The sequence below is a fragment of the Macrobrachium nipponense genome, chromosome 30 (genome assembly GCF_015104395.2).
Source record: "Macrobrachium nipponense isolate FS-2020 chromosome 30, ASM1510439v2, whole genome shotgun sequence".
Taxonomy (NCBI): Eukaryota; Metazoa; Arthropoda; class Malacostraca; order Decapoda; family Palaemonidae; genus Macrobrachium; species Macrobrachium nipponense.
The window spans coordinates 24116184-24142299 of record NC_087218.1 but is presented as its reverse complement, the minus strand read 5'-3'; the positions used below and the strand labels follow the sequence as shown (position 1 = coordinate 24142299).

Here is a 26116-nt window from a genome sequence, read left to right as displayed (position 1 = left end):
ACGGCACCCTTTTAGAGATTCCAATGGTGCAGGGTTTGATTCAATATATTTTCTGCGTCAGAATTACTTAAACTTTCATTGCTAGGATGATTGATTCCATTTATACGTCCTGTAATTGAACATCGCTTTTGCCCAGGATACACAGCACAGAAGGCGAATATCCTAAAGGGACAAGGTATTTCTGGCGCAGTACAGATGTAGTAGTGCGTGTGTGTTGGATGGCGAGCGTGCGTGCTCGCGCGCGTCCACCCCGGCGTGTTTTGGTTGTTGAGGAGAAGAGGGAGGGAATTGAATTTGAAATCTTGCTTGGTGCTGCAATCCTCAGAGCTTGTCTCATTTTATGCCGCAACTTGTCTCCAAAGTGGGATGTCCCTCTTGTCCTTAACTAATTCCAAAACTTATTTCACTTTCAAGTTGTTCTTCGACCCCCTTCCCTCCCTTCCTCCTCCCCCCTTCCCTCGCCGCCAATCCTCCTCCTCCCCTCCCTTTACCTCGTCCCATCATCATCATCCTCTCTCTCTCTCTCTCTCTCTCTCTCTCTCTCTCTCTCTCGTTCATCAGCGTCACTGTATTTCTGGTGTGTTTACTTCTATACTCTATTTTTTTTCATCTGTCCATCTGCCTGTGGTGTTTTTGTATGGTAACACTGCGTCCCGGGCTTTAGATAGTTACGCTAATTGTAAGTTTTAGGTAAATAAAAGGATATCTGGGTGTACATTTGCAACTGAAAAGTGTTTTAATAATTTACTGTATGCGAATTACACCGTTACTATTCGAAATAGGATATTATTATAATCGTTGAATGTAAGCTGAATGTAACTATCTAAAGCCCGGACGCAGTGTTACCATACAAAAACACCACAGGCAGATGGACAGATGAAAAAAAACAGAGTATAGTAATGATTTGTTTTGTTTCGGTTCCAGCTTTGTGTTGTCCTTGACTTATCTTTATTTGACAACTTTCGCTTTTCAGCGTAAATATCTACCGTGATGGCGTACTAGCTACCAGGAAAGAGAGAGAGAGAGAGAGAGAGAGAGAGAGAGAGAGAGAGAGAGAGAGAGAGAGAGTCTATTAATAATTATAAAGTCATACGCGTTGATAAAGCGATACTGTAACATTGTTGGCATAAAACAATAGGCCGATCTTTGCTGAAGAAAAATTAACATACTAGATGTCGATGGCCATTAGCTTTTCCTAAGAGAAATTGCAACCCTTACTTAAGTGTCTTCACTTTTCTGGTAGATCAGCATGCTTTCTTCGGAACACACATACACACAACAAGTTTGGATCAATTAATGGCGATCAGGACTTTTCAGGGTAGCTGATGCCTTCATTATTTTCTTCACATTTTTCCTTATACATTTCAGTCGACTATTCAAGCGATTTAAGTATCATTTTTCATTTATTAAACATATGGTATCCCAATACCACTTTAGATGTACGATGTAGTTTTACTCGTCAATAGCTATTACTGCGGTTCCCTCGTTGGGGACTAGCCCCGTCAGTGTACCACTCGCGGTGCACTGTAGGTATTACTTACGGTTCCTTGCAGGGTCCCTTTGGCCCTTAGCTACAACCCCTTTCATTCCTTTTTACTTCACCCCCGTTCATATTCCCTTTCTTCCTTCCTACTTTGAGCGCCGAAAATCTGTCCTAGCGCTTGTCCTTTGGCCTAAATTCCACATTCCAATTCCAGTCACTGCGGTCGCTCATAAGCAGGAACTTGCACAGGCACACTCAAGACAGTCGCTGCCGGTCCTTCTTAATTCGTCGAAAATGGAGCCATTCGCCAAAAGTGCTTTGGTTACTTGGAATTTGCCTCTTTCGCCTGAGTCTCGTCCTCTCATTTTTCTGGGACACGTCAAAGTGGATGTTGCAACTCCTCTGAAAATCTCCGAGTATCCTTCAAAGTGTAAATTTGTTGCAACATCCCCTTCCCACCCTCTCCCCTTTTCCCCTCTCCCCTTCCCCCATCTGCTCTTCTCCCTTCCTCTTCACCCCTTCCCCCAAGTCGTCTTTCTCGCCTTTGCTACCTAGAATTTAATTTCGTTTTCCTTAGTTTCTTCAATGGTTTGCCTTATTACGCGAAGGCTTAGGAGAGAAAAAGTGTGATATAGTACAGCTGTGTCAGAGGAGGGATGCTCATTTCGTCTGATTTTCTATGATTCGTAGTGTTTGTAGGTTTGCATAAAATTTTTCAGGATTCTATTTGAAATACTTTTCATATTGGTATTCTAATAATAGTTTGGTATGTTAGATCGCGTACATTATGATCATGACTTCTCCCCCGAATTTATAAATTCTGCCAGTATCAGCATAAAAAAATCTGGCGTATAACATATCTTCTCGATTAAACATAAAGGCAAGAATTCGCACGAGCGATTAGACATCAAGTATTAGCATATAGTAAAATAAAGAAATAAAAAGAAAATAGTTTGCGCGACTTTTTATCTTCTACATGAATCTGCACGTTTAGAAAGGTAAATTCATAACGTAATGAAGCTCTAACCAAAAGCGTTATTTCAGAAAAGATAAATCACTCGGTTGATAAATGATTGTTGTACCGAACCAGAACGAGGACGGCTGCTTGCAGTATCTGATAAAGGTTCTTGTGCAAATCGTGTGTTCCGAAGATTTTACTTTAACCGGATCAAGTATAGAACTTTGTCCACGTAAAATCCAATATTTTATCACAAATTATTATCTTAATAACATTCGATGTCATTATCGTCTTGCAAGAGTTGATAATTCTACCCACAACCAGTGGAGAATGTAAATACGTTCTTTGTCTTACTGTGTCATATTTCATCACGTCAGAAGTATATGTTTCTACGAAAAGGGTCGGTAAAATATCAAAGCTTGCAAAATTAACACGCTCAAATGTAGTGCAGTGGAATGTAAAACCAATAAAGTGAGATAGACCCTTGAATATAAACTGAAAAAAGGAATTACCACGGATGAGTGGAGATTGTAGAAATGAAACCATAGGAAAGGGTCGAGTAGCGGAAACTCACCAGGGTTGCTTTGAAGAGAATGACACTTAACCTAACCAGTCAAATATGTAGATAACTTTCTTTTCCTTCATCGCCACTGCCATCCCTAAGAAAAGTGGCGGCGTCTTCAACTTTCTGCATTGACAACATTTTCCTTAGCTTATTCCTTCTTTTCTGAATCATCCTCCCTTTTTGACACATCTAATCCTTTCCTTGACCTTCTCCCCCCAACAGGTCCCATCCAACCCTCCCCACACACACACACACACCCAGTCGGCCATTCTTACCACATGTCCATACCATCACATTCTCGACTCATGAAATCGGTAATCTCGACCACCCTTCTACTTCCAGTTTCTCCTACATTTTCCAGGCTCTCAGGAAGCGAGATCCTCTAAATCCTCCTCAGTATCCTCGTTTCTTTTCGTTCCAGTTCCTAATCCTCCCTCCTTCTACTGCTCGTACCTGGTCTGATTACTATACAATAAATTTTTTGTTTCACTTGATCTGACGTTCTTTTGTATCACACACCCTAACCCTGCCACCTCTCTCAGTTTCTCTCTAGCCTCCCCTATCCTATTTACAACCTCCGGACTTCAAGTAAATTCTAAGTATTTAAACTTCTCTTACCTGTTTGAAATTTGTATGGAAATTTCTAACAGTCACTGCCAAATGACAAGTAGTAAGACGTAGACAAACTAGCAATGCTTAAACTGGTATTAAATTAGCAAAGGTGATAGCTGTGTCAAATGGATTGAGTTACTGTACTTTAGAATCTGAGTACTCGCCGTATAAATGTTTATATTTTAAATACATGGTCACACATCGCATCATCTAGGTAAAAGGGAATAATCATCTTTTAATTGAATCGCGAATTATAAAGAAAACGAACATGACCCAAAGAAAAGTGATGCCGAAAGACTCGATGTATAAAAACAGAAGTAGAGGGAATTTCACAGTGGCTAACTGTTATTGTATGTATGTATGTATCCAGATAGAATCTTTTAACTAAATGGTACATTTACACCCTTGAAACCACCCCTTTATAACAATAGTCTACGGCTTCTAAAACCAGAGTCATTGCTACGCTGTCGCATAAGCCAATAAACCCAATGACAACGAGCGTATCTTCACTGACTCTAACGGTATGCCATAGATACGAGCAGTAAATAAGGGGAATTCTTCTTAGCCTCTTGATTTGGCAGATTATATGTTAATACAGGATATTAGTAGATTTTTTTTATCTCATTGCAGTCACACTGGGCCAGTGAGAACTAGAAAGAGAAAGACCCAAAGCTGTTAAGCCCTAAAGCAAAAAATGACATGTATGTAGAAAAATGGAATATTGATGAGTTCTAAAAATGTTAAAGTGGTTTTCGTTTAAGATTTAACGGGCGTGATTTGTGTTAATATGTTGGTGGCTCGATAGACTGTTATGATACATGAACACTTTTTTTAATATGAATTGGTTTAAACGGCTTCCGTTGAAGTTTCACTGGGATAAAAGTTCTCCCGTTATCGTTTCCTCCGTAACTGAAGAAAATGAGAAAATATTGGTGCACTACAATGTGTAATCATGTACACACGCGTAACATTTAAATTTGTTATAGTCTTGATATATTAAGCCACAAAAACTTACTTTCAATTGATAAGTACCTCTGCGTTAGCCATGATTCGATTCTGGGCCTCTGGTCAAATTTCAGTGATAAACGGTCGATTCGTGACCATTCGGCTGTCAAATGTTATAAGTTGTTACCGACTTTGCTGTACTTAATTCTGACGAGTTAAAGTTCCGTGCGTGAAATCGTTAGCAAGCATTTTCCGCTTATGATAGCCGATTGGTAAAGGTTGTAACAGATGGCTTAAACACGGCGTTCCTTTTTTTCTATTCAGAACTTTTAAGTCACAGTGTCACTATATCTTGGGAATAACTTACATACAAAGGAAATTATAATTGCCAAGTAAAGATGCCCCAGTCAAGATTCGAGCGTGGCCTTTGCATGGGTGTGTTTGTGTGTTTATATGTGTGTGTATGTATATATATATATATATATATATAATATTATATATCTATATATGGTATATAAATTATAATATAATATATATATATATATATATAATGTATAATATATGCATGCATGTATATAATGAATTAATTCGTCATAAATCTTGGGCATACAGCCTTAAAGGCGAGTCTGTTGGCCAAATCCACAACGTTGTTTCGGGTAGTTACGGAGTTCATTGTTGCAGATATGATTGATTTAATTGCCTTGTTGGCCCAATTAAACCTGCGTGCTTTATAACAGAGAAGTTAATAGGTCCAGGTGATTAGTGGACTTGCGCTAATAATACACTGGATCAGTTTACCGACCGACTTTTGGCCAACTATTTTAACGTTGGTTTTCGTTGGCAGTTGATTTATTTTTCAGTGGTATTCGTATTTGACGATATTTTTTAGTCTAGTAATCTTTGTTATTATTATTTTGTATAAACCCTATTCATCTAGAACAATCCGACAAAGACCATCGACTTGAAATTCAGGCTTCCAAAGAATATGGTGTTCATTAGAGAGTAACCTAAGTTACCAGTGAGCATTTACTAATATTCCAATGCACATCATGGTGATAATGGGAAATTAAATAAATAAAAATTGAATTTAAATTTTGAAGTTGTTTACAATGGACGTAATTCGTCAGTGAGTTTGTCAAGTTTGACAGATTGGCTTGTCGAAGTTAAGAAACTCGAGCAGGCAGCATAAAAACCTACGGTAAAATGTCACAGAATTTCACTACAATTTTTTTCTAAGTGCCAGATAATTTAAAAGCTTTCTACAATACCGAAGGCGATGACAGGTTGTTAATCTGGGGCGCTGGAAGCAAAATATTTGCGTCATATATTTAACAAAAATGAGCAACTAATCAAATAATGACAAAGCATGCAAAGCGTGTTCTGGAATTAAGACAATGGGATAACTGCATTTAAGTCGAAAATCGATGGCAGATTATTTAACGTACTCACCATCATGGAACTGGATTAGAAAATGGTCAGCTGTCTTTATATCTCACTTTTTAAATCCTCCCCTTCAATGCTGTAATATATGTTAACTTGAATTGATATCATTTATCGTCACTACTGCAATGAGCATTCAAGTCGTCAACATTATGCTTACCTGCATCTTTTGCACTTTAACTCTTCTCCCCTCCCCCCTCCCCCTCCCCTCCCCTCCACCTCCCCCAAGTCCCCACACTCCCATAAACGCTCTTAGAATTCGTACCCCTCACACCTCATCATCTTGACAATCATCGCATATGGTTTGGCATTAACCCAGATATCAGACACCTATAAGTAAGGGCGAGGAACAAGTGTTGAAGCCCGGATTTTTTTTTTTTTTTCGATGTATGTTGGTACATACCAACTTTTTCAAGAGCAATTTTAGCTCGTAGTGTATGTGTTGAATGAGGATGAGTAGAGAGAGAGGGGATGAGGGGAGAGAGCGAGATTGAGAGAGAGAGAAGAGGAGAGCCTTGTAGTGGCTTTCAGGTGTAAAAGTGAAAACATATTACTGATATGGAACTTTGGATAATAATGTGGCTTAGTCACCACCAAAGTAGCGCCACCACCCCATCCCTACCTCCTCCTACTCAATTTTCTTCTCACTTTCGGGCAATATTTTCATCCCAAGTACTGGGCATTATTAAAAACTACGATGGCAAATGTTTCTGATGTTATATGTGCATGTGGGCTGCCTTCTCTTAGAGGTCCTAGAACGTTGCCAAAAATAAAGCACAGTTGTCATTCACAGGCGATATTCCTTAATCTGCCACCTGCCTCGCTCAGAAATATGGACTACATCGGCTTCCCATAGAAGGTTGCTTATAAAAAGAATATAATGTAAGCCTTAGGAAGGTTGATTAATAAAAGAATATAATGTAAGCCCTATAAAGGTTGATTAATAAAAGAATATAATGTAAGCCTTATGAAGGTTGATTAATAAAAGAAAATTATAATGTAAGCCCTAAGAAGGTTGATTAATAAAAGAAAAGTATACTGTAAGCCCTAAGAAGGTTGATTAAAAAAATTATAATGTAAGCCCTAAGAAGGTTGATTAATAAAAGAATATAATGTAAGCCTTAAGAAGGTTGATTAAGAAAAAAAATTATAATGTAAACCCTAAGAAGGTTTATTAATAAGACAATATAATGTAAGCCTTAAGAAGGTTGATTAATTAAAGAAGAATATAATGTAAGCCCTAAGAAGGTTGATTAATAAAAAAGAATATAATGTAAGCATTTAAAAAGTTGATTAATAAAAGAAGAATATAATGCAAGGGCCTCTTTGGGGGGGTGGGAGGTAGTGTCATCAGTGCACGACTCACGGTGCACTGTTGGCATTACTTGAGGCTCTTTACAGCTTCTCTTCGGCCACTAGCTGCAACCCCTTTCGTTTCCTTGACTGTGCCTACTTTCATATTCTCTTTCCTAACAATTCTTTCAGTGTAACTGCGAGGTTTTCCTCCTGTTACACTTTTTCGACGTTTTTAGTCTCAATTTCCCTTTCAGCGTTCATTCACCTCATAGGTCTCAGCGCTTGGCCTTTAGCCTGAATTGAATTCTATATTCCAATTCCAAAAGCCTCGAGTATTCCCAGATCCATGTCAGCAGTGATCGACATTTTATTTCCTAAGTGTGATTTTCCTTACTAGTTCGGGAAATTGACGAGCGGAGTGCCTTAAAGGATATGAGAAGAATGGCAGAAATTGACTCGGTCTTCTCACAGGCAACCGCATCAAATGTGGGACACTCTTGCCATAGTTTATGCGAATCCAGGATATAAAACCAATGAACGTTTCTTAATAAATATTTCTTAAAATTGTCTACAATAGCGAACGTTTCTTGCTGCAAATTGTTGCCGCTGAAGAAGAACAATAAGGACGGTTCTCAAGGAAAGCTTCCATGGCGTGTCTAAAACAGGAACGTTGTAATGGCAACGTTTGCCAGTAAGTGATAACGGTAAAAATGTTCTTAAATGAAAGCTTCTCGTCTTTTTCGGAAGTGATTAACGGTTGTGATAAGATGTAAACTGAAACGGTTTTGCAAGATATCTCATGATTCCAAATAGAGGCCTTTCACTTGTGTGTCACCTCATTTCTCGATTACTGGTGTTGTAACCTCACAAGAGAGTGAATTTGACACAGAATTATATAGTTCCATCAAACAGTTTGGTTAAATTTCATACGCATTTTGTGTCCAGTCATTCAAAAATAAAAATAAAAATATTCAGAAATGTTCAAATAATGAATATTTCTGTTTGTTAGATTTGGAGGTTATGAAATTCCCATGTCCGACTTGCCATAATCCTTCGTTTCTCGAAATCCTTTGTAAAGGGAATTGACTTTGACGATTCATCTGTACCTTTGCTTTTTTTTTTTTTTTTTTTTTTTTTTCCTTGCGCTTTTTACTTGTAGATACCTCGCAGACGTAATGGTAATGTTCACGTCCGGGTAATTGTCTTTAACTGACAGACATTCATTTTTTTTACCCTCGTCTCATATGTATGTATATATATGTGTGTGTGGAGAGAGAGAGAGAGAGAGAGAGAGAGAGAGAGAGAGAGAGAGAGAGAGAGAGAGAGACTTAAGCTTATCCGCCGTAGCGGTTGATTGATGGAGCGAGTGGGGCCAACTTTTAATTAAGCTCACACCAGGAGAACTTTGGAATTGGAATAGAGAGAACTTCGACAGTGGCCCAGACGTGGGCTGTGATGGAAAGACTTTAATTGTTAATATTAAATCTTCCTCTTCCTTTCATAATATCTCTCTCTCTCTCTCTCTCTCTCTCTCTCTCTCTCTCTCTCTCTCTCTCTCTCTCTCTCTCTCTCTGTTGTGTTCAGTCGCTCACCTATTCAGAGAATTTGGCGTTGGGATACAAATTGTGATAGAGCGCGTGCACCTGCGCACTTGCAAGAGAATGAAAAAGTTCTGTTGTTTAGGGGCCACTTAATTTCTTCATCTTTTGTAAGTTATGTAAAGGAATAAATCGCAATTTTCAATAATGAAAATCGGATGTTCATTTTCGTTGTTTGGTTGGCTGTCTCCACAACTACAGCAACTACAGCGTAAACACGAGTTGAATTATTTTCCTTATTCTATGCGAATGTTTGTTGAATTCACTGGTTCCTATCCAGATCCGAATGATAAACGGATTGGATTTTCATTAAATCTTTGCCGATTGCTTATCCACGAGTCTAGTTAATGGTCGTGACCTACATCTGGAATCGAGCAAACATGTGAAAATTTACCCAATAAACTATACCCAAGTTTATCGTAGACCGAAAACTTATTCAGTTTTAGAAGTCTGTCACTGTGTGAGCAATTACTGAAACTCAGATTTAACGTTTTTTCGTGTGGTGATACCGCAGTTAACTTTTGCACCCGAAAGTATTTAGAGAAATCCTGTCCGATTCATATCCTTTGTGTTCAGCGATATTCGTCGTCTGGGGTCACCATTTAAAAGAATAAAATCCTGGATTTCAAGGATGCATTTTGAGACGCGAGAGCAAAGTCAAGTGTCAGAGCTGAGAAACTGAAAGTTTCACAGTATAAACGATGGAAAGCATAAAACATTCACCCTTCTTTTCAAGTCTCTATATATATATATATATATATATATATATATCCTATATATATACATATATATATATTACATATATATATAATATTATATAGATATATATATATATATATATATATATATATAATATATATATATATTATTTCATTTTACCGTTCAGACTCTTGAAACATCGTTACGACAAGGAATTTTTTTTTTTTTCAGCGGCCTCAGATATTGGCTGTTGTTTTCTCTCTATTCCTCTGTTATTTATCTCCAACCGTAGCCATACACGTTGGCTATTAACACTCTTACTGTGGCTCAAGCATAAGGATATTCCACTTTTCTGGAACTCCTATTTAGCAGATTTTGTGCAAATCTCTTGTGATTTTTGTTACATAAAACGTAGTTGACCTCCGTCGGTCACATTTTCCCAAAGGGTAATCTTTATATAGACAGTGTTGCAAGGCATTTTTTATTTTTGCCGTCATCACTGATGCCCGATATATCATTTTGAGAAAATTCATTAGTTCGATTTTGGCTAAATATGATTTGTGATTTTTTTCATGAGATAATGAGATTCGTGACCATGTAGGGTTGCATATTTTTTTCGTATTTTGTCACCAAGGGAGGTCTCAAGAAATTCTGATGTTCAATTGTTCAATTTTGGATGGCACCTATGTCGACTTGAATGAGCTTTTGGGCACGACCTGTGTTGTCTGTCTGATCTGGGCACAGTTTAGTGGAAATATCTTATGGGGAGAAAGGTGATAAATGGTAGAATGACCAGGTTGTATTTTGATGAAGAAAGGAAGGTTATCGGTAAATGGAAGACGAAACCATCCATGTTACGAAATGGCCTAAGCAGTCGACAGTCGTGCTTACTGAAAAATAATTGTGTAAAGACTAATAATTTTGCATAAAATTATTTTTACTTCTTTCTAGATATCCAGTTACGTCTGTTTGTTTGCTGGAAATATGTGAAGGAAACTCCAAATATTTAATATTTAGCTACTGAAAAGTTGTAGAAAGTAGGTTATATATAATGGCGTTAGGGCTCCTCAGGTGTGCTGTTCCGAAGAGAAATCGGCAGGTGTTAGATTGTTAGGTTTTCAAAATGTTAGGCAACTTTCAAAAAGTCCAATTTGGTCAGCTTAGGGTCAGGATAGGTTTAGGGCAAGGAGAGGGAAGTTCGTTCGTGTTTTCTTTTGTGTAGACGTTGCGTTCACTGTTGGAATGTGAAGTAATCTCTCCAGGTATGTTTTGCTGTTCAAATAACATGAGAATAATTGTTTTGAAAACAACCCCTTAGTCTAATATATTGTCAGTAGAAATGTATGTCATTAATCATGATTTTTTGTTTCCTTCTCCTTTTTCTGAAAACTCTTTTTGTTATTCATCCTCATCTCTTCAACCCAAATTCCTTCTCTCTTTCTCTCTTCTCTCTCTCTCTCTCTCTCTCTCTCTCTCTCTCTCTCTCTCTCTCCCACGGCCGTGCAGGTGGAGTGCAAGAAGGCGCAGCCGAAGGAGGTGATGTTACCGACGAGTGTGGGTCGTGGACGAGGAGGCGGGCGCGGGGGCTACGGTGAGTTGGTGATGGTGTCGCCTGTGCCGCCACTCGCCACCTACCGCTACGCGCCCTACTCCCTGCCTGCCGCCGCCGCTGCGGCTGCTGCATCGACACAGGTGCCGCTGACCAGCCTGTCGCAGGTGACACCCGCGTCCCTAGGCGGGCTGGCCACGGTAGGTGCCGCGGCAGCAGCAGCGGCGAGCGGTATGGTCTCAGGCCACCTGGCCACGGGCCTCCCTGGCTACGGGGCCATGTACGGGTTGGACGCGGGCGTGGGCGCTGCCAACGCCGCCATGGATTTGAGTGGCTGCAAGCGGATGGCTTTCACGACGCAGCCCGCCACCACCAACACAACTAATTCTCTGGGTTACTCCGTGTCCAACCTACTGGGCATGCAAGGCCTCACCGTGCCCACGTACCCCATCCCTGTGGGCCTGTGAGCGCCCACGCCCACGTCCCCCCCCCGCGCCCGGGCCCCGGGGCGTCGCGGACCCTGGGAGTAGGCGCACAAGCAAGCAGCAGAAGCAGCGCGTGTCAGCAAGAGCATCAGCAGCCGCTGGCCGCCGCCGCCGCCGGGGCCCTCCAGCAATAATCATGAAATAGGATCAGGGAGGGGGGTGGGAGCGGGCGAGCTGCGGGGCGGCCCTCGAGAGAGACCTCTCACTCACTCCAACCGCCCCTCAGGCCGACCCGCTCCTTCCTTCCCGACCACCTCACCCTACCGTAGCTGCCGAGCCAAGCTTGCGTGCGACCACAAACTTTACTTGGCTGGTAACCTCCTGGCTCGACAGACAGACCATCTATCTCGCTCTCGGGGCTCCAACCCATTGCTCCGAAGAGGTCACAGGGCGGGGAACCGCGTTGCCTCGGTCAGAGACTGAGGTCACACACTTCGAGTCGATGGCTCTGGGAATGCACAGCCCCTCCCCTCCCCTCCTTCGCGGGCTACTGCACATGGCTTGGGGACCTGGGGCGGCGATGGTGACGATGCCAGTCAGGAGGAACCATTAAGATATATTACTTATTATTATTATTATTATAATATTAATCATATCATCATCAGCTGAGGCAGGGCTGGGACGGTCAAAAGACCTTCACAGATGTGTGGCTGTGAAGGGCGTGTTTGCAAGGGTCCCTGGGTACCTCAGCTGTTTTATTTTTTTGAAACCCTATCGGTATCGGTACCTGCCAGGCCAAAGATTACACCAAATAATAATAACTATTGTAGGTGATCGTGCCCAAGGCCACAGCTGTATCACACAAGCTTAAGTTGCTCTTAGTATAATCACACGTCATTATAATAATTGTCTAATTTTTCTAGTCACTGCTTTATCACCTTTGATTTCCTTTTGCTAGTCTTCATGATTAACATCTTCAGTATTACGTAGCTTTCCATACTAACCAAGTAAAGTTTGACTTGCACAAAAGTTGGTATATACGAAAGAAAAAAATATGTATAGTTTGCCACCCTCATTCATTGGACAGGAGTGCCTACGCTCCCTTCATACCCTTAGACAACAAGGGCGTAAGGGCGAAGGTTCTCCTGGCCTCTTAGCTATCCAGTGGCATGCCATGGTTCGGGGCTATGTTTAGAATGACCTTATATGGGAAGGCTGGACGTTTGTTTTTCGTTTTTTCATCTTTTTTTCTCGAACGGTTGTTGCAATGTGGTTGTTGACTTTAAACCCACACGGGGGTCAGACAGTGTTAGGGCTTTCTCTGTATTAGTTTGTACAAGTAAATACAGAATGCATATTATGATTCAATAATTTCCAGTATTATAATTCACTTTTTTCCAATGTCTATGCAAATGAGAGGTAAAAAAAATATTCACGTTAATGTCAAGCTTCGATGTCTCGTCTTCCCCTTGTTGTCAAGTGCAGTGGTGAAGTTCTTGTGAAGTACTAAAGTACATCATCCTTAAGTGATAAGAAGCAAGCTATTATAATAAATAAAATAAATAATATTAATGATAATATTGAAAGTGATACTGCTGTATTGATGTAAATAGGTCATAGCTCTGTTCTGCTCTCCTGTCTCGAAACGTGGTACTTCTGTTGGTACTTACGTAGGCTATGTACTTAACTGTACCATTGTACTTAACATGGACCATGGTACTGGCGTGAGTCGCTGCAACACTTGCGTAAGTTGAGGCCCCTTTTTTTATATGATCCTCTGTCTCTCTCTCCCCTGTCTCTCTCTAAGTGCAAAGAGACCCAGCAGTATTTACATGGTCCAAGTATGTACGTCATGTTGTTGTTTCAAGTCTGTCTCTCTCACGGCCTCCTCCAGGCGCCTGTGGTGGTTAAAATGGACCACGTGTTATTGTTGTTTCAAAGTCACTCGAAGTCGTTGCAGTCCACTTTATTTGACAATACTTAATTAAGCTAAATGGTAAGGTTAAAGGCCATGTACTTATGCGGGGTCGGATGTGTTTTTTTATATATTATATATATTATATATATAATTTACCGTAAGCCAAATAGTACTTAAACGGGGCCACCGACTTACGCAATATGCAGTACTTGACGTAGCCACTTTACACGTGCTGCATAAAAAGGTTTGGATACCAGTCTAGGAGAGTCTTATACATTTACCTGCGTACAATTAACCCCTTGAAGGTTGGGGGATGAGCTTACGCGCCGGCGTAGACAGAAGGTGCGCACCCCTGACCCTACAGGTGTTAATGTTGATGATAGTGATGATAGTGTCAAGATGACTATACAGCTGTGTTGCAGATGTTTTTTTTTCTTTTTTTCTGTATGCTCACATTGTCTTCTATATGTTGTTGTTTTTTCTTTATTTATTTTGTGTTTGGCTTGGCTATAACCGCGCCCCCCCCCTCCATAGTTATAACACAGAAAAGTAGAAAACTGTAGAAGGTTACTTGTAGACTAGCGCTCTCTATATATTTACGCATACCTGTGGTAACTTTAACTTTTTTTATTTTAGTTTGAAGACCTATTTTTCTTGACCTAGGTAGTTGGGGAAGTTGCCCTCCGCTACTTCATCATAGGACTAAAATCCTTCAAAGTTTATAGTTAGAAATATATTGCAAGTGTCCTTTGAATCGTATAAACATTTTTATCGTAGTTTTTAATAATGAATTTGAGTAATGTATTGAAAAAGTAGATTATGTGAGTACTTAAAGCGTAAGGCTTCATTCATCTCTGAGAACAGCTATAGAGCTCTACTGCATCCAAAACACACACACACTTTTTGATTCAAAGTAATTCACCTGGTTTTTTTGGCATAATAACTACTATCTGAACATCAAATGATCATTATATTAAATGTTCTATCAGGGACAACCACTCAGGCACTTTACTTTTATGTATTTAGAACAGCACCTTCCGAGTATTTATAGTTTTCTCCAAAAACTAAAAATGCCGAAGAAAAAATAAACAACTAACTAACGGAAAATCAAATTTGCATAGCAACAATTCAAAACTTCTCTTTGCTTTTGTGTAGATTAAAGTGAAAAAAGTCAAACTTTTATATGTATATATTCTTTAACTTTCTGGCGAGCAAAGGCAATCCATATATTGTACAGTATATATCAAACTAATATCTATATATACATGTGTATATATACATATATTATATACATATATATGCATATATGTATACATACATATATATATATGTATATATGTATGCATACATTTATATGTATATATATGTATGTATATATATGTATATATATATAATATATATATATATATATATATATATATATAAAACAGCGATCAAACAGTATAAATCAAACCAAATAATATATCCGATTCCAAAGAATCTTACGAAGAGAATATGATGCACAATCTGAATTGTAAAAATAAAAAAAAAGTAATGATAAAGCTTATGTTTTAGGCAATGTGTCAAGTCAAACAAACAAACAAAAAAATACCAAAGTCTCGAGACAATATAAGAAGAAATTACAGAAGTGAAAGAGGTTCAACTATATTTATATATTAATGTATATCTTTTGGTTGAGACAGAGCTGGGTTTAATATATATCATCTTACAGTGGTCTATAAACTTTCAACAACAACAATAACAACAGTAAAAAAAAAAACAACTACAACAACTTTGTTAATGATGATAGTGATAGCCGCGGGAAGCCCCTTTACATGAACCTAATATTATTAGCTGTGGTTAAACCTGACACCAGTTCAGTGATGGTTATAATAGCTCAACGATTTAAAAGGGGAGGTTCATTGCATACTTCATCGTCGCTAGATCAGATATTTTATACTTTTATACTAACTAGTTGGTAAACAAACTTTAGGGGGAGTTGTAGAGGCACTATTATAAAAATGCTTCTTTTCTAGGAATAATTTCTGGTAGGTTTTTACGAAAAATAACAAAATGAGCTGCCAGTTTTTGACAGTTGTATCGTTTGTGTTTCCCGTTTCATATATTATCAGTAGAGCGGGGTTTGGTTTTTGTGGAAGAGAGCACGTGTCATGATAAAACAGGTGTTAACTAAGAAGTATAATCATAGTAGTGAGAGTGTAATTATCGTAGGATGCTCGTGCTTTTGTTTTTTGGCTAGGCAGTTTTTTTTTCTTTTTTTGCAAAATAGCGAAAATAACTATAAAATTGTAATGAAATAGATATGCACAGCGTTGGAAGGAAATGGATATATATCTGCTCAATCTTACAAGTTAATACTGATCGTCGTCTATTCAACGTCCTCTCTCCTCTCCTCTTTTCTCTCTTCTCTCCCTCTCTAGCTCTCTCTCTCTCTCTCTCTCATTCTTTCTCTCTGTAGAATTTGGCCATGAGACCTTGGATCCGGGGGGGTTGGCACCCTCTTCCCCCCTCCAGCTTATGGAATAGCTTTATAGAGACGTAAGTCTTTTTTTGATATCTGTTTGTCCTTAAGTATTCCATTTCTTATTAGAGTTCCTATAGCTACTCCCGAATCTTCAGTTCATTGTCACATATCGTGTATTTTAGATTGTGCTGCAAAAAAGAGCACTTCTTTTTCATTTTATACATATATTTTTTTAGTGTTCAATTATATAAGCTGCCGAGAAAATAAGAAATATAAGAAAAAAAAACGCCCGTAATCATTATGAAACAGGCCGTTGTAGGTAAGGGAAAATGGGGAGGGAGTTTTAAGTAGTTGAAATATAACTGAGGAAAAATATATATAAATACATATAAATATATACTTTTTTACATTAGTTTTTTATCTTTTTGGTTGTGGTTTGGTATGGTACAAGGCTTCTCCGATACAGGAATGGTAGATCTTCATGACACTAGAAATATCTTGCTAGAGTATTTATTAGTTCTAGATTTTAAGGAAGGCTTTCAACGTCAAGTTGTATGCGGTTCACTCGAAAGCACTTGTTTTTGGACTACCTATTGCGTATGCACACTAGTATACACGTGCGTATTTGTTGGCGTGCGCGTGTGATTTTTCACGTATATACATGTATATCAATAATGTCTGTGCGTGTATGCATAAATATGCAGACATGCCCTTACGTGTATGTGTAGATATGTGTATATACTCATGCCAGTGCCTGAATATACATAGTGTATGGATGTGTGCATATGTCAAGTATTTATATATAAATGTGTGTATATGTATAGCGTAACTTAAATGGTATTAGGCGATTACGAAATCCGAGACCCCCGTGGCTGCTTGAAGTCGAGAAGGGATTTAAGACTGATGAAACCATAAAAGAACAAAAGGGTCTACAGAATATCAGAAATCAAAATGAAATAACCTAAAAAAAATAATAATAAAAGTTCAAGGCGTCATGAGGCCCGTGCCTGCTATTGTTCAATTGTTTTAACTGTTTAGTCTTCATACGACATGGGTCCATTTGTATTTTTCCTGCAGTTCTAGAAAAAAGAAAACAAATAATAAAAAAAGTTACGTAGCTGTGAATATAAATAATAATCGTCATTATTACTGAAAAAAAAATAAAAAAACCTGTCGGTGTCTAGTAGCTATGGAGCGGGGCCGTGCACACTTAATAATCAATTTACGTCAAAGAAGAGCCTATAGAAGACAATGCCCTTACAAGGCTTTTTTTCATGAATGGCCTATGTGATTATTTAGTACTTAATTGGTACCAAATGACAGGGTTTTGGTTATGAAATTCCATTTAAAGAGGCCTTTGAATTTTTTCGTAATGTCATGTGCCAATGATAATATATACTAGTTTAACATAGGCATCAAGCCTTGTATTATAACTGTTGATAGAATAAACAAACTTTTGACCGTACATTTCCTGTTTGTCTTTATCTAGATAGAGCCCCTTTTAGAGTAGTCAGAACTAGCCACGTAGAGCTCTCATAGATCTTTTTTAGAAAGATTTGAAAATTCGTAGAGAGAAGATGATGATGAAAAAAAAATTATAAAAAAAAGGTGTGATTTCATTTAAAATCGTCACCAACACCTTTTTTCTTTTCCCTCAAGGAAAATGAAATGAAAGAATTAATGCCTAGACCGAATTGCTCTTGAAATTCTAATATCTTGTTTTCATTTCTTTGATTTTGATTATTATTGTTGTTATTATGCTTTATTTTATTATACTCTGCAATGACAGACACATCACCAGGTTCTTGTTCCTTTCCTTTTGTTTTTTTTTTCATAGACTGCTCTACGCTTTCTCACTCTCACACTCTCTCTCTCTCTTTTTTCCCTTCTTTTGCTAGTTCTGTCTCCCTTTCTGTATATAAATATATATATGTGTTCATATATATATTTATCAACCTTGTATGTATCATATATCTATTTTTATCTATCATTATCGTCTTGTTGTATCTCTATGCACCTCTCCATTCTCAAGAGAGGGTGTGGGGTAAATATAAGCCTGGTTATTTAAAAAGAATGTGATAATGTAATATGTATACATATATGACATAAATTACATAAATATATATATCAGGTGGAGATCACAACTTTCTAAAAACATAAAGAAAAAAAGAATTAGCAACTGGTGTGTGGCCTGCCCAGTGCACTCTGTACACGAATCAAGTCAGTTCATCAAAAGTAGCAAAGAAAGAAGTTAAACAAATAGAGAATATAACAAGTTATGAAACTCAAAAAATAGAAATAATGATGATTCGCTTCAGATTACAGTTGAATGAGATTCCGAACGAAAAGAAAAGAAATGAAAATCAAGTCAGTCGAAATGGTTTGTTGGTGAGCGTTATGACATACTCGGCTCGCGCTCCCAGTGACCAAGGAAGGGTCTATAGCATAAATACACCGTTACTTAATATCCTCTTTTTTTAGCGGAAAAAAAGAACTCTGTCTAGTTGTCCCTGTTGGACATTTAATCTTAATGATTCCATTTTGGAGATGTGGTTTTTTATTATTATACATCAGCATCCCCCGAGAGTGGGCTTTTTATAGTCATTTTAATGCAATTAGATTTTCACACACTTAATTTGGGGCATCCAAACCTTTTTGTGTCCAGTTTTCAATTGCAGTCATAAATGTCATCAACTATTGAATGCCTTCATGATAAGGTGTCTGATCTAGTTCTTTTTCTCTTTCCTCTCAAATGTTCTAGATCTAGTTTGGTCGCTGGGAGCTCTCCCTGATGGTATGTATTTCTTCTTGTTACTATACTAGCCACCCAGGGCCACCCTACACCAGGTCCGCCCACTTATGTCACCCTCTCCCGTGCCTGCCGTAGTAGGTGCTGCTAAATTAACTCTCGAGATATATATATATTATAATTCTGTCACAAAGTCACTTGTATATAGATCATCAGTCTGTATTCTGTAGAGATTATCATGACCCTAAGTCATTCTGTCACTACGTCAGTGAGCAACACCTCTCCCTTCAGCGGCGAGCGTGAGGGAAGAGTGACGTCCTCTGAGAGGAAGAGGAACATCCCTCGATAGTCCTCCTGTCGTAGGATGCTCCTCTTCTTCCTCCTCCCGTGGTCAGCCATCGTGTAGTGTAGTCCTTGGGGGCCAATCACCTCACCCGAGCCTGTTCTGTTTGCGTATTGTAATGTAGCCCACATGAAAAGCAAAAAAAAAAAAAAAAAAAAAAAAAAAAAAAAAAAAAATACTGTATATAAAAAAAACTAGCCATAAAACCCAGCAAAATAATAAAGAAGAACTAAGAAATAAATTGGAACTAATTCTCTAAAAGAAGAAATCCAAAAGAGCATAAAAGAGATAGAGAGCCTGTGCTGCCCCACCCCACCACATCGGAGAGACAATCGAATTATGAAACAGATTTTGTCATATCCGAACGGTACAAGATTTATTGCGGAAATGAGAGAGAGAAAAAGGAAAAAGCCAAAACTAATTTCCACCTTTTTTTGTAATCATATATATTTGTATGTCTAATGCTAAATTTTTATCAACATTTGTTTATTCCAATTCTCACAGATATTAGCTTGAACAGATTATCTGGGGCATAGTCCAACTTGTCACACAGTTGAAGCATTAGGGTAAGTGTTCTCTGGAACAAGCATTAAAATCTCTTCTTCGTCAGTGAAACGCAAGAACATCATGTTCATTTCAGCTTTGTGTGGAAATTATGGAAGACGTTTAGTTCATGACAGTTATTATTTTTCCCTGAAAATATCCAGAGAAAATAGTTTGCCATTAGAGTCTTCATAAAAAGAACGACAGATCTCTGAGAAGAAAGTACCAAAAGTTTTCATGTCATTTCATTATGTCACAAGAGATCTGTTTTTGCTTTGCTTGAATTTCAATAGTCACTTGATGGAAGAGGTCATGTCAATTTTCTAATCCTGTTAGTCATTTCTCAAAACATACATGAACACATTATACATCTATGTTGGAGTACCTGAGTTCCCTCTTGAGTAAATGTGTGAGAGTTTATTTTCCAGAAATCATTTGTGTAATGCCCTTGCAATTTGTTGTTCACAGTATTTAGTATTAGCAGAAAAAAATCAATGATTTTATTCACTAGAATAAATTGCTCAATGCTAAAAAAAATTATTTGGCTTGTAAATGTATATATTTTTAGGTATGATTGTAAAGTAAAGGAAAATTTTATACAATGTGAAAAAAAAACTGGCATTCATGTAAAAGGAAATTGACAAGAGGTGTGTGTGAATTTATGAATGAAAGTAAGTTAGTTGTCTGAAAGAAGTTGAGTTGTCTGTATGTCCTCATCATTTGTGCATTGTGTATAATGCTGTGAAAACCCTTGAGCCTTCCCCATGGAATGAATGCAATGCTCTCACATGGTAACATTTGAGAATGGTCACGTAACGAACTTTTTTCCACATTACTACTAACAAGTGTACACCCATTTTCTACAAGCTCTTAATAATGGCACTGGTCCAGACACGGAATCTTGGACGCCAATGTTCCTCATAGGTACTCCTGCTTCTGATTGGGAACCGAAGACATATTTTAAAAATAAAAAAAGAGAAAAAAAAGAAAAAGGGAAAAGAGATATAACACAATAAAACCAGTCAATGGTTAAACACTGGGAGTCATGGATGGTACGTAAAATCATTTCCGAGTCATATTTGTTTTACATTTATTTGATATTGTGGGCAAAAGACGCCTGATTCCTTTTCAGATAGAAGTTTTCATTGAGATGCTCTTGCACTTGCTTTGCAATAACTGCTTTTGATTTGTCATGAATTTCTTTGAATTATATGTGACTGAAATCGTCTTTGTACAGTAGCTAACTAAAGCATCATCGTCTCTGCAGAAAGGAATCGGGGTCTTTTTTCATTTTTGACATATATTTATAAATTATAAATATGCTGGGACAGGTTCGAGTGCGGCTAAGTTTCCTCCATTTAATACCTCGGGCATCACCTTGGAATAAGGAAAAAAGAAAATGGGCTTCATCATTTTGCCATTCTAGTTTTCAAATAAAGATTTAAAAAAAATAAATAGAACAATGGCGAAGAGGACAATGGTGGAGGAGGAGCAGGAGTCATTTTCATGATTTTATTCTCGGTCTTTTGGAGAGAGAAAAAAAGTCCATATAACCACTTTTCACTTAAGTTGTCTTGACTTGACTTTTTTATTGTTATGGTTATTATTATTGTTATTATTATTATTACTATTATTATTATTTTGTCTCCTCTTTTTAAAATAATTAAATCTGTAGTTTTGTAGAACCTGTAGCAAACTTAGTCTCAGGTTGTTGCCGGAGGTATCTTAGTTTTTGAAGCTTTGTCATATGCCAATATAAACTTAGTATTTTTTTTTAAAGTAAATGCAGTACCAAGCTAATAAAGATATCTTACTTAGAATTGTAATTGCATGTCCAGTGCTATAGTTTATTACCATGTAGGAATTAGCCCCAAAAATCTGTTTCGCGTAGATTAATCTGTCTTTTCACTTCTTCTTTAATCAAAAATATTGTTTAGAAAATTTAACTATTTTTCCAATTGGATCAGAAATAAGGTGCAGATTTCACAATAATGATCACCACAAGAGCACTGAATTAATTTAATAAAAAAAAAATTGAAAGACTGCAGGAGGAAAACGCCTTCAAAAGGAAGCTTTGCTCTTGTCGCCAGAGCGTGTGCAGATTTCAACGAGCAACCTTGAAGACTACTACCGGGCATGGAATACTCGGAGACTTGGGTAGTCTTACAAGGACCGTTGACGCTGCCAGAAAAATTCGGCGCTTTAAGCCAGACAGGAACAGCGGCTTCCCTTTGAGGCGTTGCAGTTCCTCCCCCCTGCCCAGAGAACGCGATTGTTAACGACATGTCTTTCTGTTGTCTTCTTTGCAGGGATCCAGGCAGCCGCATATGCCGCCTACGCAGGTCGCGGCTATGCCAGCTACCCGAGCTTCGGGTTTCCTTACCCAGCAGGTAATTTGAACTCGGGTGTTGCTGCGCTTTGTCTCCCCCACCCGGTCGATGTGGGGTTCTATAACCTGCATGCATTGCAGTTGTAACTCTACTTACACTCTGCAGATGGGAGATGGCTTCTTCGATTCTTCTTAGTAGATCACATTCACTATAGAGAGACCTCCAATTAATCTTTCATTGGTTTTCATTTGGCAATATTATTCATGATACACGAACGCTCCTCCGAGTTTTTGGGAGGAGGAAAATACACGTCATGGTGCAATGCTTTGTGCTGGATATTTTTTTTTTTTTAATCATCGACGTGTGTTTTATTGTCTTTTCAGTCAAGCTAATTTTTCCCCCATTTTTTGGAAGTGCTCTGCAGATTTCAAATACAATGTCATTTTTTGGAAAACAACTTTTTGTTACAGTGCCGTCACCCAATTGTTGAGTTTACGAGCATAGGATCTATACATATTTTGAGAAAAAGAGATCGGAATATAAAAGAGAAAAAAAAAAGTAATTTACTAAAACCATAGCAACTCTGCAAACATTTTATATTAGCCATATGATTTGTTTTATACCTGCCTTAATATTTCTTTTCCTATCTCTCTCTATGATTAAACAAAGAGCGTCGTGAAAAGAAGCATTTTCACCCATTATCTTTTGGCTTTGATGCATGTGACTTTTTTCCCCTATTAGTGAGCATTTACTACTACATGATGAAAGTAAATAACTCCCTAACGCAGCCCAGCAAAGTTGTAGGCAAGAGTATTATTTGTACTGTAACTGTAGGGTTTGGTAGGCATCTCTAGATTATGGTTTTTCTCTGGTGCAGTTTCTGTAGGCTGCCAATTATCTCGTTCTGCGTAGTTTATTCGTACTGTAATTTGTAAGACTCGATAGAAGTAATGTTTTTTTTTTTTGTATTTTGTTTTTGTTTTTTTTTTCTTTTCATTTCCATTAACCCTTTCGGCGATATGGGAACGGATATAAGTATGATGAAAGGAAAAGCTGTGTCATTTTTCATCTTTTATTTTTTTCTTTCCTTTTTTTATGGAAGAAGGCACATGGTTGGGTATCTTTTCAACGACTAACCTGAATGAAATTTTTGTCCTACTAACCATGATTACTCTTTGGAAAGGTAGCCAAAACCAGCCAGTTTTAGTGCAATTGCAATGCTATTTTTTTTTTACGGATCTCACTTGAGAGTCTTGATCCGAAAGAGGAGAAAATTTTTGTATACAAATCTCGGATGGTATTTCTAATATCAAGAGTTTTCCTTCTCTCTCTCACTCTATTTTTTTCTCCTTCATCAGTGAATCATACCGTATTGTGTCTGAGTTCCCCAAGCAGAAGGAGTAATAGTGAAGTGTCTGGTCCATATCGTCGTACAGTGTGTAAAAAATAAAAAAAATAAAACGAGGGCTAATTGGTAGAGTGGTGTGGTATGGCCCTCTCTCTCTCTCTCTCTCTCTCTCTCTCTCTCTCTCTCTCTCTCTCTCTCTCTCCATTCTTATTCAAGACTTATTTTTACTGAATCTATTTTCTTGCACTTATCTGTACTCGTTTTTGCGTTATCTGTTTTCCTATACTTACTTTTATCTGTTTACCTTTACTTGACCTGTACTCATTACGTTCCTTTTGCTTTTATTCTGTCATTTTGTTACTGTTGCATATATATATTCATATATATATATACCACTATCTCAGTAGCCAGTGTGTTGGTAGTTGTAGCAGCAAGATAGTATACGGAGTGATCTTTTTTCATAAAACCAGTCATCTGACATCACCTACCCTATTGGAGGTACAAAACACTCACCTCAAGATATGCTATTAGCTTTGTTAACTTTCCTTAAGTTATTTTCTTGTAAAGTACTATATGCAATAATTTTTCATTCAGTCATGACTCCCTTGTTGTAACTTTACTGCCATAGCTTCTCCTGTTTTTTTTTTTTTATGTTGACATGTCATTCGAAGTAAATAATATATATAAAAAAAGCTGCTACGGCAATTTTCTTGTGTGTCAAAAGGATTCAGTCAGTGTTGATGTCCACAGCTTGTTGTTATTTACCCTTATCAGAAAGACTCAGATAGTTGTTGAAATAATGAAAAGTTTCAGTCAATTTAGGTGAAATAGATTTTGATTTTCTCTATTTCTTTTCCCAGGGATTGTTGGAATTTTGCCTGATGGCAAGTTTCCATTGGGAGAATATATCGGTTTGAATCCTGCTTTAAACCTGGTTGGGCACTCCTGAATTGAACACACACTCGCGCCAGAGATTGAGCCCAAACTCTCATGCCTTGTATATAACCCTATGGACCTTATAGTGCTACCTGCGGCGCCCTTCTCAACTCTCTCTCGCCGTGTTCACTAAAGGGCAACATGATTCTCCTCTGTGATGATATACTATTTATTTGCTGATAAAAAAAAAAGATAGCTTTTCAAAGACATGGATGAAATAACAAAAACGAAAAACGAAAAAGGCTCCCGTGACAGATAACATAATATATCTCTTTACCCAAAACCCAGAATATATTTGTTATGGTGATGAGTAATTTGAGAATTTAAATTTTTTTTTCCTGGAAATGTCTAGAGAAAAGGATCAGAAATTTTAGCAGTTATTTTTTTTTTTTTTGGACTTTGTCGTTGTGATATATCACTGAGGGACACTTCCTATCCAATCTTGTTGCTGCAACTGGATAAAACCTCTTTTTTTATATCTTTCTCTAGCTTGCTCTCTCTCTCTCTCTCTCTCTCTCTTAAATGCAAGTTCATCTGTTCAAAGAAAAAGGGATAAACCTTCGTTGTCGGATAACATGAATTTGGCCTAATACATTATGTATATAAGGCGAAATGGGTGCGTCAGTCAGCCTCGTCGTTAACTCTGGTTTCGGTGTGAATTTAGGATGACTTGGAAAAAAAAATTAAAGAAAGCAGAACTTCATTGAACGGATTTTGACGAACAATCTTATTCAGACGGACTTCAGATTTCTTATTTGCGTTCACCTAGAACGTTGTGCTTTGAATATATATTTATATATTGAGAAGGAGGATAAGCCATGATTTGAAACGTTTATGTCTGTGAATTACGAGCTGTAGGTGGAAAAAAAGGTTCTGTTAGCTTCGTTTGTGCGTTGATTTCAGTGTGCTGTGGGCCATCATTTCAACCCCATAGATCTGAAGTTATGTTTTGTGAAAACTCGAGACTTTCTGACAAAGGGAATATGTAATATTTTCATTCTTAGATGACATAAAGGGTAGGGATTCAGACAGGAGAGAAGCGGGATCGATCATTTTTTCTATACACGTATTTATTCTGTCCTCGCCTCCATAGTCCATAGGTACTTCGCTCGGGAGCATCGAGCGTCTTAAACCTCTAATAAGAGGCATAGCTGTGCCAGGGGTGGCAGTGTGCAATAACTTGATCTTGTAACGATTTTATGGGCAAAAATAAAGAAGAAAAGAGAACCTGAAACCATCCCATCTTTCTCGGTCCATCCAGTCCCTTTTGTTAATGTGTGGCGAGTTCGCTGCAGCACCTTTCATCTCCAAATGATAAACCTTAGCTATATGAAGGAGTGGGTGAGCCTTAAGTATATCTCCGCTCTGGGGGAAGACTGTACTTAACACGTAACTGCAAAGTGGCCTTTCTCGGCTCATCGAGTATGTAATTATTTTATTCATGATTGGCGCTGGGATGTTAACGAAAGCTCTCGGAAGGAAAGAAGAAGAAGAAAAAAAAAACCAGGAGTTTCTTTGGAAATAGCTTTTGGTTAGAACCAGCACTGTTTTGTGTTTGGTTCTTCAAGGTTGGGTGGTTGGTTAAAATTAGACTGGCCTCTTGCCAGCACGCAGAATTGCCCCGAGTTTGGGAAAGCGTGAAAAGAGAGTAAGAGTAGGAGGTCTGGTGTAGGCCTCCGAATTCTACCCTACCAGCCTATTGCCTCGGGAGGGTCTTGTTTGCTAGAATTGAGTGGTGAACTCCGTCATGCCTCGCGTATTCAAAATGAGTCCCCGTTGGAATTTTTTGATGCAATGTCTCATTGATTTACAATGTCTGTGATTTTCATTTGCCCTCGAGAGGCCGTTGGTATTGAAGGAATCGTCCAGTAATATAAAGACACACGATTGTTTGCTGTTTTTTCTATGTGAGGAG

General features: G+C 38.1%; 1 protein-coding gene across 4 annotated transcripts in view; it reads left to right on the top strand.

Moving 5' to 3' along the window:
- Positions 1–26116, top strand: part of LOC135202375 (RNA-binding protein Musashi homolog Rbp6-like) — a 1243940-nt gene that overhangs the window by 1185218 nt on the left and 32606 nt on the right. For 2 of the 4 annotated variants that reach the window (XM_064231738.1, XM_064231736.1), the window contains exons 9-11: positions 11103–11187; positions 18714–18746; positions 21897–21977. In XM_064231738.1, coding sequence (XP_064087808.1) covers positions 11103–11187; positions 18714–18746; positions 21897–21977 — 199 coding nt within the window. The remainder of the gene's footprint in view (positions 1–11102; positions 11188–18713; positions 18747–21896; positions 21978–26116) is intronic. The other 2 variants (XM_064231739.1, XM_064231737.1) reach the window with 1 other exon arrangement.